Source organism: Cibotium barometz, chromosome 49 (assembly GCF_041138505.1).
Source record: "Cibotium barometz isolate CiBa-2024 chromosome 49, ASM4113850v1, whole genome shotgun sequence".
In the NCBI taxonomy this organism is placed as follows: Eukaryota; Viridiplantae; Streptophyta; class Polypodiopsida; order Cyatheales; family Cibotiaceae; genus Cibotium; species Cibotium barometz.
In genome coordinates, this window is record NC_141094.1 from 20,793,628 (window position 1) to 20,815,387 (window position 21,760).

The window sequence follows — 21,760 nt, forward strand, 5'->3', positions numbered from 1 at the left end:
GTGTTCCTTGGCATGGGAGTGATGCAAGCTTGCATGGCTGCATGCTCATGGAGCAGATTGTTTTCTTCTTGCTGGAAAGGAACAGAGGGACCTACAGTTATGGGCATCTCTAATGTTTCCAGATGTTTCATGAGGGAACAAGTAACTAGATGCATGCCGTTGTTGGCACCATTGTTCAATGGTGCTGTGAATGGTTCTGTATGTAAACAGGACAGAGGTTTCAAAGGGAAACAGGCGTAAGGGTTTCACGTGGAAACAGTGTTGGTGTTGGACTCACACACTCAGGGTTAGGTGCTGCAGGATGGAGAAGCTCACACACAGAAATGAGAGAGAGAGAGCCAAAAGTGTGGTATCCACAAAATGCAAGTCAACCCTTGCATGTGTGCCATATCCATATAATATAGAAGTACAAAATATTATATGTAAAGAGTGTCCTTTCACACTTGATATCCAAGGGAAAAAACCACATGGGAAAAAGTGCCCTTGGATAAGCCCTGCTCACACATAGCACTACCATAAGTGAGCATATGCCTACAAATCCCCCTTGTAGTGGAAGTGTGAACCTGTACAAGGTAGGAGATCACTCTCTGTATGAGAGTAAGCCCAAAGCTTTGCGGAAAGCTTCAAACTTTTCTCGAGGTAAAGCCTTTGTGAATAGATCTGCAACATTATCTTGTGTAGGGCAGTAAGATAAACTGATCTCCCCTGCATGTAGCCTCTCTCTGACATAGTGATAATGAATCTCAATGTGCTTGGTACGTGCATGAAATACTGGATTTCGTGCCACGGCCATAGCACTTTGGCTATCAGTGAGAATGGTGGTGGGTGTCTGTTGACACTCACGAAGATCAGCCAATAGTCTCCTCAACCATACACAATCTACTGTAGCTGTGAAGACTGCCCTGTACTCAGCCTCACAAGTAGATGTGGCAACAATGGGTTGCTTTTTACTCAACCAAGATATGCATGAACTGCCAAGAAAAAAACAATTCCCACTGGTGGATTGCCTGGTATCATAATCACCAGCCCAATCTGAATCATTGTATGCATAAAGCTGCAAGCTGTTCCCCCTGGGATAGAACAAACCAAGATCCAGGGTACCCTTAAGATAACGAAAAATGCGTTTGACTGCTTGCCAATGCTTTGTGCCTGGGCTGTGCATGAATTGCTCAACAAAGACACCCCAAAAGATATGTCTGGCCTTGTGTTACACAAGTAAATGAGACATCCCATTGCCTGGCTGTAAATTCCGGCCTCAAAAGGCTCTCCAATATCATGCATAGTAAGCCGTACACCTGGTTCTACTGGAGTAGAAATGGGCTTACATTCATCCATGCGAAACCTTTTTAGCAAACTTTTTATGTGCGTAGTTTGCTGCATAACAATGCCATCATCTGTATGCATAAACTGTATGCCGAGATAGTAGTGTAAAGACCCCAAATTTGACATATCAAATTCAGCTTTCAAATCAGCTTTGAAATCTGAAATTTGTGCTTTGCTAGTACCTGTAATGAGCATGTCATCTACATACAAGATGACTATGAGAATATCGGCATCGGTTTGCTTCACATACAATGTGCTTTCAGCTGGACTATTCACATAACCTTGGCTGGTTAGATGAGCATGTATCTTATCATACCAACCTCTTGGAGCTTGCTTTAACCCATACAATGCTTTGTGTAACCTGCATAGTTTATGTTCCTCACCAGGAACTACAAAACCAGTGGGCTGATTTACATATACTTCCTCCTGTAAATCCCCATTTAAGAATGCAGTTTTGATGTCCAATTGATGCACTATCCATCCTTTATGTGCAGCCAATGCAATCACTGATCTTATTGTGGTCATTCTCGAAGTAGGAGCAAAAGTCTCTTCATAATCTATTCCCTTTTTCTGGGAGTAGCCTTTAGCCACAAGTCTTGCTTTGTACCTGTCAATAGTACCATCAGACTTTCTTTTGACTTTGTACATCCACTTTGCTCCAATGACATGCTTGCCTTTAGGCAATTCCACAAGATCCCATGTATTGTTCTTCATGATAGAAGAAATTTCAGCTTGCATAGCTTGCACCCAATGCTCATTCTCATGTGCTTCTTCATAAGAAGAAGGCTCTTCTGAATCAAAGAGACCACCCGTTGCTAATGCAGACTCCCCACGATGTATATTCAAAGCATGGTTGAAACTAGCCCTTGTTCTACCTGTGAGTGGAGCTGCAAGTTTGCTTTCTTGCAAAGTTTTCAGCAACCATCGTGGCACTGACTTGGCTGTGTCTATGGCTGTTTGCTCTTCCCTGACAAGATCTTCCACTTCTTCCATAGAAGGGGGCTGTAAAAGAGAATCTATGAATGTGAGAGAACCTATGAAAAGGTGAGAAGTATCTACTAGGAGAGAATAAAGGGTAGCATGAGGAGATTTAGGAGGAGTGGAGATATTCTGGGAGAGGTGGAGAGAATCAAGCAAAAGAGGTGGAGTGAATCAAGGAGAAATCAGTGGGATTAGATGCTTGGATATGTAAACTCTATAAATTGAGGCATTGGCCTAATGAGAATTTGCTGGTTTTTTATTATCCATGCCTACATTAAGCTATCAGTTAATTGTCCACTAATCACGTCTAATTATCGTCTAATCTCTTTGTTAATGATGTTGATTCTAGCATTTAATCCACCATAGCTCATCACATTGTCGCAAATTTAACATGGTATCAGAGCCAAGCTTAGGATTCATCTATTTTTTGAGCCTAATTACCTTGCTAATTACTCTACTAATCATAATTAGAAGTTAATCCATTTTAAGTCTATTTTCAACTAACCTCTGCACCCCCAACTGGTGTAGGAGCTCCCTTTCCCTCTAGGCTCAACATTAGCTCAAAAGCTTTCAGCCATCGCTAGCCGTACTCATTGGGCTCCAGCCCATTCAAGAATTTCATCAAACCGCCGACGCAAGCAGGAGAAAATTGTAATTTTTTCAGCGCTTCTTTTTCTGCCTAGAGGTGAGTACTGATTAGTGATTACTGATTAGCAAATTAATCACTGATTAGCAAATTAATCCTCTGTTTTGTGTGCAAAAAACAGAGTATGCAGGGAGTCCAGATCTGAGGCCTTAGATTTCAAATGAGCTCAAATCCTTTCAAGGCCATCAATAGCAATTAGTCTAGTAGAGGATTAAGCCAAGAAACACAACATTTGACCAAACATTGAATGCTTAATCTCTATTTTACCAAAGTCACCTACAGAAAATGAGATGAATGCCTAGAGGTGAGAGGGGAAAATGAGTGGAAGAGCAGGAATGAAAAAGCATTGGGACTTATGCACTCAGTTTAAATGATGAAATCATTCATCACATCACAGGGATACAGTGGGCAAAAGATGCATGGGATGAACTCAATAAGTTATTTGACACACAAGCTAAAAATTCAAAGATAAATCTACTAATGTCTATAAATTGGATATGAAGGGAAGTGAACCTTTAATCACACACTTGAACAGATATAAAAGCATTAAGCAACAACTGGCAGCTATTGGCAAAAAGGTAGAAGATGATGAGGCACTAGCAGTGCTTTTGAAGAGTGTGGACAAAGGTGAATATGAAAACATTGTAGCAACACTGAAGAATGTACCTGAATTGAAGCTACACGAGATAGAAGGAGCTCTACTAGAGCAAGAGACCAGAGGCAAAGAGAAGAAATGGTTGGACCAAACAACAGGAGAAGAAAAAGCATTATTCACCCGAAGAGGATTCTCTCGAGGACGAGGACGAGGAAGAGGCAGAGTAGGAGGAAGGACCTTCACTTGCCACAACTGTGGAAATCCAGGACACATGGCAAGAGACTGCTACAGCAAACCTAGTGGAGAAGGACATGCCAAACTGGTCTTCTCATTTTCTCCATTGGCTACTTGCACTTGAAAGGCTATGGGTAGTTCCACTGGAGCAAGCTTGAGAGAGTTAATGGATTTGGGATTGATAAAGCTATGGATACTTCCAAAATCCACTAATATATGCACAACTCTCCCATTGATGGATCCAAATAAACGTAGAGTATTTAAGCTCTTGCAACGTATTCTATAGGACATAATACTCCGGTGTGATCTCTCTGGGCTCCTTGTAGTAGTTATTATTGAATTCTACCTTGCGCAAGATTTCTCCCTCATCCAAAAGGGATCCTCAATCAACACCTGGTTGATCTTGGCCTGTGGAGGTAGGATAGGTGGCGTGGCAATGGTGACATGTCCTGCACTTTGAACATCCCTCTTGGCAAGTAGGAGGTATTCAGCTATCCTACAGCCTACATGAGGATTTTCTTGTGTAGGGGCTGGCTGATCTGAATCCCCCCTAATTGCAATGGGTAAAAGTCCATCAAACATGTCCTGTATGTTTGTATCATTGCTTTTATACAAGGTGTACATGGGCTGTTCTGAATTTTCAGCAAATACCACATCTCTACTAACAAAAATCCTTCGTGTAGTTGGATTATAAAGACGGTATCCTTTGCTCTCATTGCTGTAGCCCACAAAAATGCATTTTATTGCTTTGTCATCTAGCTTTGTTCGGAGTTGTTCTGGCACATGTGCATATGCCAAACACCCAAATGTATGCATATAATCCACTGTTGGCTTTCGGCTATACCAAGCCTCAAATGGTGTTATGGTTTTCAAAGCTTTTGTTGGACATCTGTTCAACACATGAGTTGCACACATTATAGCTTCCATCCAAAATTTGTGAGGCAACTTTTGTGCTTTCACCATGCATCTTGCCATCTCCATGAGAGATCTTGCCATCTCCATGAGAGATCTATTTTTCCTTTCAGCTACACCATTCTGCTGCAGTGTATAAGGCACAGTACATTGGTGTTTGATGCCCTTTTGAAGCATATAATCCTTGAATGCATTTGACATGTATTCTCCACCTCTATCTGAGTGAAGTATTTGGACTTTACATCCACACATATTTTCAGCCATTGCTACAAAGTGTCGAAAGCATGTAAACACATCTGCTTTCGCTTTCAAGGGGTAAGCCCAAGCAAACCTGGAGTAGTCATCAATGAATGTGACGAAGTAAAGATGCCCCCCTATGGATGGTGTCCGCATTGGACCACATACATCACTATGTATGAGCTGTAATTTCCTTTCAGCTCTAACAGCTCCATCTTTGGGGAATGGTTTTCGTTGCATCTTTCCCAAAGACACCCCTCACATACATGTCTTGGTGGAGACTCAAGAGGCGGCATATTATCAACCATATGATGCTTCTGCAAAAGCATCAAACTCCGAAATTTACATGCCCAAAACGAGCATGCCATAGCTCTGCATCATGCATAGTAGGAGTGCGGGCAGCCACTGTATTTGCATCATAAGTACGCTTGTCATAGCTGTCCAGCTTATACAAGCGTTTGTACCGTGTTCCAGAAGTGACTATTTCATAACCCTTTGATGGGTCTTTTACCAAACACTTCCCATCTTCAAATTCAACCTTAAAACCTTGGTCGTTTATGGCTGAGATGGAGAGCAGATTTTTCTTTATCCCTGGAACATACAATACATTTTTCATACAAATATGGGTACCATTGGCTGCAATAAGTATGACATTGCCAATTCCCTTTACTGGATATGTGGTATGATCTGCACATGACAGAGTGCGGCCATTTGAAGCATAAACCAAGTGTTGAAATACATCTTTGCATGAAGTGATGTGGCTCGAAGCACCACTATCAAAATACCATGATGCATTCTGTCTGTCAGATGCAATGCAAGACATATCAGTGTTTGAAGCACTTGGTGTGCCACTAGTGCATGTGACCAAAAAAGTGTACTCTTCTTGGATTACATTAGCTGATTGCTGTGCTTTGTCATCAGAAGAGTCTACTACTGCATTGCCTGCTTCTTTTCTTTTCTCTTTTGCAATCCGCTTCCTACACTCACTGATGTAGTGTCCAGGCTTATGGCAGTAGAGACATTTGCCCTTCTTTTTGGGCTTGTTTGCATCCCCTTTGTCACACTTTTCAAAGATGGGAGATTTGCAGTAGCATTGTAGCTTGGCATATATGGAGAGATGGATGTAGCGAAGCCGTAGAGGGTACCCACGCTCCACCTGCGGAGTCTATTAGGAGCATTTGGCTCGACATCATCCATACCCTCGGCGGTCAGTGGGGAGAGTTGCAAGGTGGCTTAGACCTGTATGAGATAATAGCCTTCTCCTCATAGAGCGGCCAGCCAGAGGGGAAGTGCGTCTTTCTCCCCCTTTTGATTATTTGATCCCCGCCTGGTACATGGAGGCGAGTTTGTATCTAGCCCTTCATGGTTGTACTTAGCCCTTTGGGGCTGTTTTTCATTAACTAATAGAAGGATCTTTTTCCCGGAAAAAAAAGTATTTTTTTAAAACACCGTATTTTATTGTACAATAAGAAATTTTTTATATCATACCGTATTTTCCCGTACGGTATTGTATCGTACTAATCGTATGGTATTGTACCTGACAACTATGCAAAGAATTGTTAGCATGTGAAATTTTTGTGATTTCAGGGCTTCTATGATGCAAGCAGCTGCGTGCAAATGGATTTGTGCAGCTGGAAGGATTTCTAACAACGTGTTCATCTCTCATCCTTATTTGACAAGGTAAGGGCTCTATGTAGGGTTGATGCCAACCTTAGTGAGTCTTTGTTGACGTCTAGCGTTGTTGTAGAATCTCTCAAAGGCTGTTGTAAATGTAGGCTGATTGTCATGATGCCACAGAGCCTTTTCAATTGTGAGAGTGCAGAAGAAAGAGGAAGATGCTGCAATGTCTGCAGCATCTTTGGCTGATACAGCTACCCCTACCATGTAAGTCTCAATGTTTTGGAAGAAAATTTTGATGTGGCAAGTTCTATTTTGTATCGCATGCTGCAACAGTTGCTTCAGATTTATGCAACCTGAATAGGCTAAGCCTGTTCATGTCATCTTTGTTGGGCTCTGTTTGTGATTCTAGATTCGACAAGATTATGAAGAAAGAGATCCCTTCAACGGTTGTTTATGAGGACGAAAAGGTTCTCGCCTTCCGGGATATTAATCCGCAGGCACCAGTACACATTGTTCTCATTCCAAAAATTCGAGATGGCCTAACACAGCTCTCTAAGGTCTTCCATGTTTTGTTGAGCAGCTTCTAAAAATTGTTGTAAAAACTGCTTATGTCTACTTTGTTGTTGTCAACAGAATTGTTGTAAGCGAAAGCTTTTAGGGGTCCTATAGGTGGTTTGCTAGCCTAGTCTTGAGCAGGAAGCTTTAGGACTTTTTTCCTTCATTTTTACGCCATGTGTATAGTTTGGTGCTATTTTTTACATTAATATTTTTATTCAAAGGCTTGCACTGTGTCATGACAAGGTGTGTTATATGTCCTCAGGCTGACCCAAAGCACAAGGAGATTCTGGGTCATTTGATGTACACTACTGCAGTTATTGCCAAACAGGAAGGAATTGAGGATGGTTACAGGGTGGTGATCAATAATGGACCTACAGCATGTAAGTTTTGTCTTGTTTTTGCTATCAGCTTGTTTTTAATTTGTGGAATTTTGTAGTATGAAAGGATGCATTCACATTCTAGGTGAAGCTTCAGAATGAGTATGTTTGTTTTTGCTTGATCGTTCGCGACGAGTAGAAGATGGCGAGAGTATGATCCTGTCACGTGCGTGAGTGGTGCCACATGGACATGCTTCCTACTTGCAGCCACCTTCTAGGCAAAGTACGGGGCAAAGTATGGCCTGATTTGGGAAGTTTTGGTAGACAAATAGGGGCCCGGAGGTGCCCAAGATGTGGACTGATAGTTGGGACACAAGTTGGGCACGATATGAACACATGAAAAGACCTTTTGGATGACTTTTTGGGGTCCTAAAAGCCCTAACCAACCCAAACCCGACTTGCTATCACTTCCCTATGTAAAGGCAGGTTAAGGGTCATTCATGGGAATTAAGATATAGTGGTTTCCAAGTCAAGGCCAAAGGCTAGAGAACGAAGACCAAGGGTAGCCGCAACCAAGGCATCTAGGTCACGAGAGAAGCTTTGAAGCAACAAGACCAAGCAGTTCTCATGTGAAGTCCTTCCAAAAAACACGGTTAGTCCTAAACCAAATCATGAGGAAACAGGCTAGCTCACCTCCCAACCATGACCAACATCCACCGATTTCCAAGGCTAGGGCTCCTGCACAATCCCATAGGCCCATGCCTAACTTCGGCGTCCCATACCATTGAAGCCTGCCCAAAGGCCTTTGACATGCCAACCTACCTACTCGCCATGTGCATGGCATGAGTATGTCTGCTCTCTTGGTCCAAGCCTGACCTACAATGATGTATCCACACAACTGCGTCTCATAATAACCCAAGCTCTCATTGATAGTGATAACTAGGCTATAAATAGCTAACTTGCTATAAACAACCATTAAGCCTATTTTTATCAATCCCTAGTCCTCCCGGGGTCCCCTAACCTTGTTGGATTAGTTTCCTTATCCATAGATTAGTGTCTAGGTACATAACATACTTCCCATCTTCAAGCATTTACTCTTAAATGAAATTAGGGAAGCGGCTCAAACTAGTTACTGATTCCGAGGTTGAGTCCTCCTTCCCCATATCTTTCCACTTAATCTTATATTAAGGGATTAGTTTGTTCCTAAGTTGCCTTTCCATGAAATCTATCACCCTCTCGGGTTCATGTGGAACATAGGACAAGTCAACGTTGACAAGTTCTTGAGGGGTAACAAGGTTATCCTTAACTCCTAGCATCTCTTTCACGGCTGACATGAAAGATTGGACATTCGGAGGCAACTCTAGTCTATAAGCAACCTCACCAATATTTTCCAAGGTCGTGTAAGGTCCACAGAATCTAGGGGATAACTTCCCAACCTTCCTCGTACCTAACGTCTTAGAACTCTTGGGCACTCTCAAATAAACTAGCATTCCTCGATAAACTCCCTTGGTGAATGCTTCCTGTATAAAACCGTGCACGATCTCTCTTGATGGCTCCTCGCACACTGACTTGCATTTCTTGCATCCAGCCACATCAATCTAAATACCCTTAAGTCCAAATATATATATACATTTCTTGCATCCAGCCACATCAATCTAAATACCCTTAAGTCCAAATATATATATATATATATTTTCAGAAAGGAGACTTCTATTAAGTATGAAAAAATTTTACAAAATGGAAATTTCACACCAAGCAAGGTGAAGATCTCAACCAATCAGAAGCCCTGTGTTGCCAATAGGGTCCCGAATGAGAGGATGTGAAAAAGATACCAATGTCCCACTCTCTCATAAACTGGCCGCGCTTCCTCTTCGCAGCCCTCGAAGATCCTTGGATTCTTTTCTAGGTAGCCATAATGGTGTGAATAATATCACTATAAATCTTGCAAAGACACTGAGAAACAAGAACGGGAGTACCCTCAATGGCCTCAGTGCATCTAGCCTTCCAGATATTCCAGGCTGAGATGTTAGCAATAATCTCCCAAGAGCTGTCTAACCTCTGTGTTGGAGGGACAAAGTGTGAAAGTGGCAAATTCTGAAGACAACACTGCCGAGCAACTCCTTGCCTAACCATTATGGCCAAGCTTCTGTCAGTCCCCTCGAATCTCAGCTGAGACCTAGACTGTGTCAACCAAATGATAGAACCAAAAGAAATGATAGCATCCCTCTTAATCCTACCAAAGAGGTGTGCAATCGCAGACCAAACCCTCTGTGCTTCCTTGCATTCCCATAAACAATGGTAAACTGACTCCGAAACTCTTGCACATCTAGGGCGTGTTGGGCAAGCACCAGTAATAGACCTCCACTGATTGGTGGCTAGACCACCATGAAGAGAAACCTAGATAAAGGAGGAAATATGTGGCTTCCTATAAGAATGCCACTATCTCCGCCAAAATACCCTCTGAATGTCAGTCGAAATGCCGTAAGATTCCCAATGGGGTCTAAGAGTAGGGACACTCTGAATGTGTCCCAAGATAAGATGTCTGGCATTCCGCACCGTATAACTGAAAAAAGGCATGCTTTTCAAAGGGTTACAAGCATCCTTCCACTCCCACTCACCGGGGTGCCAATGCAAATGTTTGATAGGGCAGCCACCATACAACCAGCCAGCCCAAAGAATATGCAGCACTGTGGGGCATAGGGTTTCCCAGCCAGCCCAAAGAATATGCATAGCTGCCCCAAGAGGCCTACCATGCACATCCAAAGAGTAGCCTCTTCCGAGCCAGCACTGTGGGGCATAGGGTTTCCCAGCCAGCCCAAAGAATATGCATAGCTGCCCCAAGAGGCCTACCATGCACATCTAAGATCAAATCATTCCACATATTACTAGAGATCTAGGTTGGTATCCGTACATCAGCATAAATGGACTGTAACCAGTAGTCGCATGCTTAGCACTATTACAGGCAAACTCGACCATTTGTATCTACTTCTCCAAAACTGATGGTCGGAGACTGTAATTCAGCCTGCTGGGTATGAGCACGTATTGGGCACGGTCTTGTAAATAACAATCACTTAAACACTTAATGAAATGGAAGCAACACAAAACATGAGCACAGCTGATAACTGAAATATGTACAAATACACTACACTGCGGTTGGAACCCGGGCCGACCCCCCTCTCAATACCAACTATACTATTGGAGTATTTTATTTTTACAATGTTCCACAAGCTATGAATGCTAGATTTGCCATAAACAATAAAATGAATACAAATACCAAATAGTGTTGTTGGAGAAGAATCCGTCGATGAAGACTTTCAACAATTCCCCGTCACTCATTGGAGAGATGCAAAGGCATCATTGGTGTTCCAGGTCCACACACGACATTAGTGTATTTGTACTAGCGCCTAGCTTGCACTCTCACAATGTGGGAATGCTGAAAAACAGAGAATTGGCACCAGTGGACACTCCCATGGACGATATCAGGCAGCAGTGGAGTCGTTGATGATGTCAGAACGCGACAGGAGCAACCAACTGGTTACGAGCACCACCCACAAGCTCAAATAGGCGTATAGGTTGCCCGGACAGCACCCTGAATCAGCGTATAGCACTTGGATGGTTGGCGGCACCAGTAGAACAACCTGTCCAGCAATGGCTGAAGCAATCCTGGAGCTTTTTGCCTATCAATTTTCACCTTTTAATAGGTAATACATGCATGGCACACACATATGCTTCTATGTCCTTGCATAGACCTGGCCAAAAGAAATAGCGCTTAATAATGCGGTTATTACTAGTAGGCAATATACCTCTATGTCCATCATAAGGAGGAGCATGGTACTCATCCATAACCTTTTGTCTCATGTTAGACACCACACATAGGCAATTATCCTTCATGAGATAACCATCTTCGATCACAAGTGTATGACCAGCCATCAAATCAGTCCATAAACTTGCAAAATCTGCATCGGAGTGATACAAATCTCGCATGGCAGAGAGTTCCCCATGTCAGGCAATGGCAATTGCGGCCACATATGGTCTCTTGGACAATGCATTTGCCACAACATTCTTCTTTCTTGGAGTGTGTACAATCTGAAAATGAAACATAGAGAGGAAATTTGCCATCCTCATATGCTTCTCAGAGAGCTTGGTTTGCATGAGAAAGTATTTTAGGCTTTGGTGATTTGTCTTCACCGAAAAATGAGCCCCAAGAAGATAATGTTTCCAAATGGTTAAGGCATGAATTACGCCCAAAGGTTGGCATCATGCAAACGACGGCTCTCATAAGCCATGGCATGTTCCTCTTGGTTTAGGACAACTCCAATACAATTTGCACAAGCATCACACTTGTCACGTGCACGCTCGTGCCATGGCTAATCTTCGGCATGAACATCATTAATCCTTGATTAAGTCAGCATCATTAGCATCATGAGTTCAGTAGCATCATTAGCATCAATATAAGCATTAGCAGTAGTAGCACATCATCATCATCATCCTCATCATCAGCAGCCTCATTATCATCAGAATCACCATCACCACCATCATCAAGGGAGGTGGAATCTTGTCGGATGTCATCAGACTGCTGTCGACATCTTGCAGAATGTCCCAACCAGCCGGCAGCCAAGTGCCAGAAGGAAGGGCAACAAGGCTGGGCAGCAGAGCAGTTAAGCGCAACAGATTTTGGGACTTTTCCCTCAGTACCATGTCCAGCAGCAGGCCGACTACCTTCAGGATTGGCCGACCAGCTCCTCCAAGCATATATAAATACCTGCAGCAGTCATTATTCAGCAAGTCAAGTCATTCATTCAGTTCATTCCGTCATCCATCATATCCTATCCTCCCTGCTCTGTCGGCCTCGATCTCTAGGGTATGGGATGAAACTCAGAGCTGGCCAATGGCATCCTCATGGCATGAGACATAAAGATATCCATGTAGCCTGGTCTTTGTATGAACCCATCCTTAGTGAGCCTAAGGAAATGATCCCTATAATACTGCATCTTGATGGGCAAGGGCCGCGCCGGGGTAATCCAAGTGTCCCTAATGTGTGCCTAAAGCAAATCATATAGAAGCACTCGGTTCCGGTCCACATGGGAAAGCCTGAGGTATGGTGAGTCTTGGTCATACTGGTAAGGAGGGAGCTGGTGAATTTGAAGCCCATGTGCCATAAACCATGTGATAAAAGAGCCATACCAAGATGAGTGTGTGCCTCTTGCAACAATCGCCTGTGAAAACTCCAGGGCTAGGTGAGGGAGTTGTGTGGGTCCATCTCTCTCTCTCTGATAGTGGATTGTTTGTCAACCTTGGCAAAACCAAGGTTATGGTGTTTAACACCACACCACAGTGGGTTAGGCGATCAGCTCCCACATTTACATATGGGCAGGAGATTGTGGAGTATACAGATGCATATACATATCTTGGGGTAGTATTCAGTGGGCCAGTGTTTTCGATGAGGAGAGCAGCAGAGACTAGATTGACTAGAGCACATGCAACCCTGGGTGGTTTGGAGAGGATGTGTTCGCAGGTTCAGTTTAAGGAACCTCGAACGAAACTTTGGCTTTTTGACACTCTAGTGACATCAGCTATGCTTTATGGAGTGCAGATATGGGGACCTTCAGTGGGCCATCACAGCGCAGGCGGATGGAGAGGTATGGAGAGGCCTTTGGTATCTATGATTGCTAGGATTATTAGAGCTAAGGCCGTGGTACCTCATGAGATTATTCGAGCAGAGTTGGCGGCTGCCCCTCTGGTGATTGAGGCTCTTACGAGATCAGTCTCCTACATACATGGCTTGTGGGATCTCCCCCGAGATAGATATGCACGCCTCGCCCTTGAGTCCTCCCTACAGTTAGCTTTACAGGGAGACACGGCTTGTTGGTATGGACAGATGACATCTTGGTTCCAGGCACATGGTTTTAGCATGGACAGATTGCCTCCCTTCCAGTATTCTCTGGATGCACCCTCTCTCACTCTCACACGGACAAAGATTACCAGACTCATCCATCAGGAAGTAGTTCAGCTGGACATTAGGAGGACATGGATACAGCCGACTGAGGAGCTGGGCACGAAGATGGCTTTCTACAGAGAGCATTTTTTTCAGCTCACAGGCAGCAGATGGTTTTGTGATCAGACCCAGTTACATGGATGTACACTTGTCTCATGCAGTACGATGTGCTATTGGTCAGATTCACACATCCTCACACCAGCTTGAGATTGAGATTGGCCGATATAGAGGTATACCAGCTGAGGCCAGGATATGCCGAGTATGCCATGGGGAGCCAGAGACAGAGCTGCATTATATATGCCATTGTACTGCATTCTATGAGATACGTGGTCGTTTCCACTGTTTATTCAGAGAGGGTTTTGGACCACTTTCCAGAGTCATGGGGTACCAGGACCAGAGGTGTTTGGGATTGTTCTTGCTTGAGCTGCGGAGATATAGAGATAGCCTGCTTAGGCGCATAGAGAGCCAGACTCAGAGGCACATTATAGACTTCTTTAGTCCAGCCATCACTGCGCGAGATGGACCACAGTAGCAGCAGGACATGGATACCGCCCACACTAGCGGTACACTGATTGATCGTGCGATTGAGCTTGGGTGGTCCAGACGCCCACGACTACGGAGGAGGGCATCCCAGCATAGACGGAGGTTGCAGCGGCGGATTCGGATTATTCTTGCGAGATATGCGGGACACCCAGTCAGGGTGCTGACCACAGAGGATATTGAGGAGATCCGCCAGCGTCCGATGCGGCACATATTATGAGATGGAGGCACCTCCATAGTGTACCCCCCCTCACTATATTCACACCCTATAAGGGTTTCTGTTTACCTTCCAGTTCCAGTTTCATTTTCTAGGTGCCAGTAGTATCATCTTTATTTTTCATTTTCTGGTTTTTTATCCAGACATTGTATCAGATCCACCATGATGTAACTTTTTGGTCTCATAGGTCATTATGGCCTTTTGAAGACGTTAATATAACATTTCATTTCATTTCATTTCTCTCTCTCTCTCTCTCTCTATATATATATATAGGTAAGTGTATGGAAGAGTGCCTCTATAACCATGAGGGATGCAGCAAACTCTGCTCGATGGTTTGTTGCGAATCATCTGAGATAGGATGAGGATTAGAGGCCGCTCAATCCGTTACCAGTGACTAAAGTGTCAAACAGCGGCCAGCCAGAGCTTCGTCCTCTCTCCTAAAACTGTATCTGTGAGCAATGCCTCTCAAGTGAGCCCAGAGTTGAATACCCTCGCATCAATCTGGTTTCGGCTGCCTTCCGCATCGAGAACTGAGGCCTGGCAAAAGTGATCCCAAGATATACATAAGAGGCCACATAATCCACGGGCTGCCCAGTATATGTAAACTGAGCTGCGGATCTGCCTACCCATTGTGGGGATGTGTTAAAGATCATAACCTTGGTCTTCCCAAGGTTCACCGTGAGGTCCCGATCCTCGCAAAAAGCCCGTAATGCATCCAAGTGCCTCTGTAGCCCCTCTGGTGAATCAAAGATAAGGACAATGTCATCTGCATACAATAAGATAGATATCAAGACTCTTGCCAACTGTGCTCTTGGTCTTTCCTGTCTATCGATGTAGTGAGATATCTCATCAATGTATAGCCCAAAGAGAGTAGGAGATGGAGCTGCCCTATTTCACTCAGATAGTGTTGTGTATGACATCTGAGTCACCCCGCGAGGTCTGTACTCTGCCAGTGATGGACTTGTATAGTGTGAGGATCCCACAAAACATATCTGCTGGTACTCCCATATCCTGTAGTCTCCTCATCAATTTGTCCCGTGGAACGGTGTCAAACGCCTTTCGGAAATCCACAAAGCAACAATATATGTGATGCCCATGAGCTCTCCCCTCCTCAATGATGCCCTGTAATGTGAAAATGTGATCCAGTCTGGAGTGTCCTCTGCCTATCTAGTGCTTTGAGTCTCTGCTCCTCAGCCCATCTGCTGAGCTCATGCTCCAAGATCGATCCATAAATCTTGGCAAATGTGTGACAATCATAAGAGTCCTGTAGTTGCTGGGGTCCATGAGGTCACCCGCCTTTAGAATGGGCACAATGGTATTTGAGGACCAAATGTTGGGAAAACCCTCTCATATTGCCTTGTTAAACATATGGACCAAAAGTGGAGCCAACACATACCTGGCATGGGAGAAATGCTCAGCAAGCAGTCCATCATGATCCTGTGCTCTCCCATTCTGCATCTTGTCAACGGCATTTCTAACCATACTCAAGTGGAAGGAGGAGGAATTGGGGGGGGGGGGGGGGGTGAGGCTTAAGTGGGTGAGGGAGAGGTGGCTGTCCGGGGACGTGGTAAAGGGAAGCGGTATAGCATGCCAAGTGTCGGGCGAGGTAATGAGAGTCAGTGTGCGACGATCTTGGAAGAACCTACAGGTCTCCTTGCAGTCCCATCCCAAAAACAGCTGGTATAGCTCCTGCTCAAGTGTGGCTACGCTTCTTCCTCCATGTGAGGTGCCGGAAGATCACTCGTGCCTGCTGGTGAGTGGTGGAGCTCAAAGCAATCTCCTACTCCAGGTGGGCAGGGGTCTTTCGGCATTCCTCTTCATACCAACTGTTCTATGGAACAGTTCCATCTAGCGGTCGGGGAGTGGCTCTGGTGTGTGGAAAGGTGGTTGCGGCAGATGTGTGAAGGGAGGCTGCAAGCTGTGTGGTAATCTCATCAATGGGTCCAGGTCGGAGATGATGCAGAAGATGTGATCAGAGTAGACCGAGGAGGTCTCCTTGGTGAAGTGGTATCTCGGGTGGTGATGGCGTGGTAAGGTAGGTGGATGAGTGATGTACTGGCTTGTGAGGGAGAAGGCTAGGTAGGCATGATCACCTGCCACACCAATGGGGTGGGGCGAGATGGTGAAGTCTGAAATGAGTGGTATCAAGGAGAGAGATCCCATAAAGTAGTCCACTTTAGTGGCTCCATGTCTGAAGGGGTAGCAGTTGAAGGAGTTGGAACCAGGCCACCGGGCTAGGCTATTATAAATGATTAGTCCATGAACCCACCAAGGGCGAGGAAGTACTCCCCGTAGTCTGTGCAGGTCACCATGTCCTGTGATGTCCACTCCAGATCCGTGCCCACAATGTCTATCCCCTGATATATGGGATCATCTGTCTCGAAGAGGGGTGCCTGTGCACTGGCAGTACATGCATTGAAGTCTCCAGCAAGGAGGATATCCCCTAGTTTTGAGAATCTCATAATATCATCATATAGTGGCAGGTATGGAGACTCCCCACTGGTGGCATATTTGGATGTAGATGGTGCAAAGTAGCATACGGCAAGGTAGATGTCACGGGCTCTCTGTGCACTGATCCTCACCTAGTGCATCCTCATCTCGTCTGATCACCTGTATCACATGCTGTAGCTCCTCCCTATAGAGTATGGCCACTCCTCCCGACTGTATGGGACTGTAGACGGTGGTGGACGGACTTCCATCTATGTCCTCTCACCTCAGGTAGCCGGGTCCTCACTGGTGTGTCTCTGTGTAAAGGATCATGTCATGCCCTCTAAATGTAGTATGTACCCTCAAACAAACTTGCATCTGTCCGCACAGCTCCATTGTGGTTCCAGACCGCAATCTCTAGTGTGGTCCCATACGTCGCGCATCGTCATGTAGAGCGCCGCTCCGTGATAATCACCCGCCCATCTCAGTATACTGCCTACTTCCCCGGCTTATCAGGCCTCCATCACTTGTACCATTCCTGCCTGTCTGTGCTCCACCTGCATGGGTGTGAGGTCATCTCCTAGGTAGCTCTTGGTTCCTTTCAGTGTGGCCCTCTTTTGCAAGAAGGCTGTGCATGTTTCTCCATCTTTAAATTTTAGGAAGAGAGGCCTCTCCTTTGTAGGGTCCTTCCCCATGCGCTAGGCTTCCATGAGGGGGGGGGGGGGTCGGTGTGTTGTGCAATATTCCCATTTGTTTGTATAAGGCTTCACCATCCTTCATCAGTGAGCCTTCTACCTTCAGCCCTGTGATCCTCACATTGAGGGCCTTTTGCTTGTGGCGCTTGTCCTCCGCAAGCATGGCTGTCATGATAGTGTTGGTGCTGGGGGTCAGGGCTGATTTTTGCTTCTTGACGACCTCTGTCCATTACTTCCCCACCTCCTGTTTGATGACATCTGCCCATCCTTTCTCGAGTTCCTTCCTTGCTCTCAGAGCTCTAGTCCGGAAGAAGTTAGTGAGAGCTCTTTGTGCTTGTCCTTGAGTGGGTGCAGCTGGTCTAGGCCGCAATAAGGACTCCTTGTGTCTGCGGAGCTCCAGAAGGAAGAGCCCCAGCCATCTCTGGTCTGGGAAATCCATGATCCTGGAAAGTGGTTGAAAGCCGCCTCGGAAGAGGTAGTGGAACCTCCCCCTGATCTCATAGTATACTGGGCATCGAAATATATAGTGGAACTCTGCCTTAACCTTTGTATGACAAAGTTGGCATATTCTGTCCTCTGGTGCAGCTGCCCCTGGCCCATATCTGGTTGTCTCCACTCTCAACTGATGGGATGAGGTGCGGATCTGTCGAATTGTACATCGCACCCCAAATGACAGATGTGTGTCTAAGTAGCGCGGGCGTATGATGAAACCGTCCTTTGTCAAGCGAAGAAGATGATCTTTGTAGAAGGCCATCTTCACCCCCAGGGGCTGAATGGGTGAACGCAAGGTCCTCTGAGTGTCCAGTCTCACAATGTCCTTCCTAATGACCCTGTTCAGCTCTGCGGATGAGAGCAAAGGGGGGGGTCTCTATGTTGTATTGAAATGGGGGGAGTGCTCCCGTCTACATGCCATGTAAACCAAACCAAGTGCTCACCTGTGCATACCAGCACTGCGTGTCTCCGTCTAGTGCCAACTGTCTCCAAGATTCTAGGGCGAGCCGGGGGTATCTATACGGTGAGGAGCTCCCATAATCTGTGCTAGTACGTCACTGTTTGGAATAGAGTCTCTGTGTCGCGATTGGTGCATCCCCCATCTCCGCTCGCACAATTTCATGTGGCACTGATGGCTTACTCCTAATCATGTGTGAGATCATCATCACTAGGGGCCTCTCCATCGACTTCCACCCATCATGTATCTCTCTCAGCTGGCTCCCCCCTCTGTCTCCTCTTGTGGTACGAATTGGGACCCCAGATGGGACCTCCATACAACAGTGCATGTGCGATTAGTGTGTCAAATAGCCAGAGCTTTGTCCTCAGCACATGAAACTGTATCTCTGAGCATTGCTGCTCGAGTGAGCCCAGGGATGCATAGCCACACATCAATTTGGTTTTGGCTGCCTTGCTCCTAGAGAACTGTGGTCCAGCAAAAGTGATGCCAAGCTATGCATAAGAGGTCACATGCTCCATGGGCTCCCCACTATATGAAAAATGTGGTGCAAATCACCTATTCCATAGTCATAAGGGACGGGGGACGGGGACGGGAACGGGACGGGGAGACGGCCATAAGTAGGGAACGGGGACAGGGGAGGGAATGACACTTAAAAAATACTTTTTAAAAAAAGTTTTTCTACTCTACACTTCTTCTACTTTGGAAGTACATCAAAATGAGCACAAATTTACACTAAAATGGTAAGCTTTTGAGTCGTTGACGGTTGATTGTATTAAATAGATACAAAATGAGTCATGACTCAAGAGTCGGGACTAAGCCTTAAGGAGGCATAATACATGGAAGGACAAAAAACTTAAAAAGGCTCAAGCATGGAAAGATTCAAAAGTGCTAAAGCCTAGAGCTAAGTAGTAAGGCCCATGAATCATGATCCATGAATGATCATCCATGTGAAGTGACGCCTCGCCTCATGGTCATAGCTTGTGCCAAAGGAGCATCAAGCTCATCCTCACTGGCATGCTGCTACTGCACTTCATCCTCTTGTTGCTCTTCTTGTTGACTCATCTCCCACTCGGTGAAGGGATCTACCTTCTTGGTCACGCTCTTGCAAAGCATTCACAAGTTCGCGCCGACGAAGACAAGGTCATTGGCACGCTCCACCCCGAGTGGGTTCCTCTTTCTAGTGGCAATGTGGCTGTAGGTGCTCCAAAGTTGCTCCAGCTGATGGCCTGGCTTTAAGTATGCAAATGGCTAGCTGCTGTAGCTTCGGTCCATCCGAACCAAAGTCCTTCCACCATAGAGCGGTGCCAACTTTGGAGCAGTCAATTTGTGCATCATGACAACCATAGCAGCTGAAATGACCTGTACATGGAAAGCTGGTCCCTAATCTTGCGCCTAACTAATGCATTAGGCACAAGACGGTCCAAAATGTCCATCCCGTCGTCCTTCTATGGGAAGCCCCTGCACGTGAGGAGGATGCCATGGTTGAAGATGGCTTGTCACTTGAAAGTTGTAGCTTGAGAGAGGGAGAGAGACTAGAGACTAGAGTGCCTTGTGTGAGAGGCTTGGAAGTTGGAAGAGGCTTGAGGGAGAGAGACTAGAGTGTGTGTGGCTTGCCACTTGAAGCTTGACTCTTGAGCAATGAGCAATGAGCAATGAGCCTTGAGGCGTGAAGGCTTGAGCCTTGAAGGTGTGTGTGTGCGCTTGTTCTTATATAGATAGGCAAGAGGGAGAGGCAAGAGTCTTGAAGACTCGAAGAGGCAAGGCAAGAGGGCCACTATGGCCCTTGTGGCTATGGGCCAAAATGGCCCAAAATGGCCCAAAAAGTCCCCCAAGACGGCATCTCTCATCGGCCATAAAACGGTCATAAAAGTGACTGTTAGACTGCGCAACTGATCATCGTTGCCCTTGCAAGCGCCGTCTCCCACACCGTCCTTGCCCAGAGCCGTCCCCGTCCCCCCGTCCCTTGTGAGGGATGCCTCTAGGGGGGGACATCCGACCATCCCCGTCCCTGATGCGTCCTAAAACGGCGTGCCCACGTCCCATCCTCCCGTCCCCTACATCCCTTGTGACTATTACCTATTGACGGCGGGAAGGTATTAAAGATCATAACCTTGGTCTTCCCAAGGTTCACAATGAGGTCTTGTTCCTCACAAAAGGCCCGTAATGCATCCAAATGCCTTTGTAGCCCCTCTGGTGAGTCAGAGATAAAGGACAATGTCGTGTGCATACAATAGGATAGGTATTAAGACTCCTGCCAATCGTGCTCGTAGTCCTCCCTGTCTCAAGTAGGTGCGCAAGGGCAAAGGGATTGAGGGAGTACAAGAGTAGAGAGAAGATGGTGAAGAGGAGCCACCTGTCTGAAGCGCAAACAACAGTGGGGCTGAGAGAGAGAGAGAGAGAGAGAGAGAGAGAGAGAGAGAGAGTTATATTAAACGTCTTCAAAAGACCCAGTGGGTCTATGAGACCAAAAGTGATACAATAGTGTCCATGTAATCTCATCATGGTACAAAAGAAAACAAAGACGAGAGCTATGAGCTAAGAATGTCAAATCCGAGCCATATGATACAAAGTGGGACCATCATCATACAACCTGTGGAGCTACCTCCCTGGTAGGGAGAGGGGGCCGTCAAGGATATCGAGCATGGGGTTAGCTTGTAGGAGGCTTTGCAGAGAGAGAAAGAAAGAAAGATGTATTAAGCATCTACTAAAGGTCCAGTGGGCCTATGAGAGCAAAGTGATACAATAATGTCCATGGCATATCTCATCATGGAATGGAAAATAAAACAGAAACAAAACATAAACATATCTATATCTCATTGGGGTGATACAAAACTGTCCATGGAAACTCATCATGGTGTTGGGTTCTATGCTGTGTATGCACCCAGAGGAGTGCTAGTGATCATCAGTAGGTTACTGGGGCACTTTTTACTTCAGTTAGTGGAGGTTTTTTCCCCCAGTTTAGTTCAGTTTCACTTATATGCAGTTTATAAGTGTTTTGGTCCACCCGGCACATTTATGGCCGGACATGTGAACACTTATCCTTTAGGGGTCACTATCATGTGACTTGTACTTTACTTTTCTATCATTGAGATATACAGCAGTCGTGTTCACTCCCTCTCCTTGGTTTCCACGCCTGTTTGCTTTCTGTAAACCCTAACCCTAACCCTGTTTTGTCTTCAATTGGTATCAGAGCCATTGTAGCTCTGCTCAGCACTACCCGTACACTTGCTGCATCTGCCCGTATAGAAAACGTACATTCAGTCTTCAATGCCTGCATCGCCTTCAGAAGCTGTACCAGCCCGTACAGTCAAGCGAAGCCACCACCTGTGCGCCGTCAGTTAATCTCTACGCCTGCTGCCCGTAATCAGTCGCCTTCAGTCGGGTACTATAGTACGCCGCCTACAAGTACTACACATTTCCTTTTCAGTCGTGTACAGCGCGCCGCCTTCAGACCGTGTACCTGTGCGCCACCTGTAACACGCCGCCTACAGTTACTACAAGTAACCTTCACGTC

General features: G+C 45.7%; 1 protein-coding gene across 3 annotated transcripts in view; it reads left to right on the forward strand.

The window, feature by feature from the left end:
- LOC147610385 (14 kDa zinc-binding protein-like) overlaps nucleotides 1–21,760 on the forward strand; it is a 60,242-nt gene that overhangs the window by 11,645 nt on the left and 26,837 nt on the right. For all 3 annotated transcript variants that reach the window (XM_086786443.1, XM_086786441.1, XM_086786440.1), the window contains exons 2-5: nucleotides 6,516–6,608; nucleotides 6,726–6,812; nucleotides 6,958–7,105; nucleotides 7,369–7,486. In XM_086786443.1, the coding sequence (XP_086642569.1) occupies nucleotides 6,516–6,608; nucleotides 6,726–6,812; nucleotides 6,958–7,105; nucleotides 7,369–7,486 (446 nt within the window). The remainder of the gene's footprint in view (nucleotides 1–6,515; nucleotides 6,609–6,725; nucleotides 6,813–6,957; nucleotides 7,106–7,368; nucleotides 7,487–21,760) is intronic.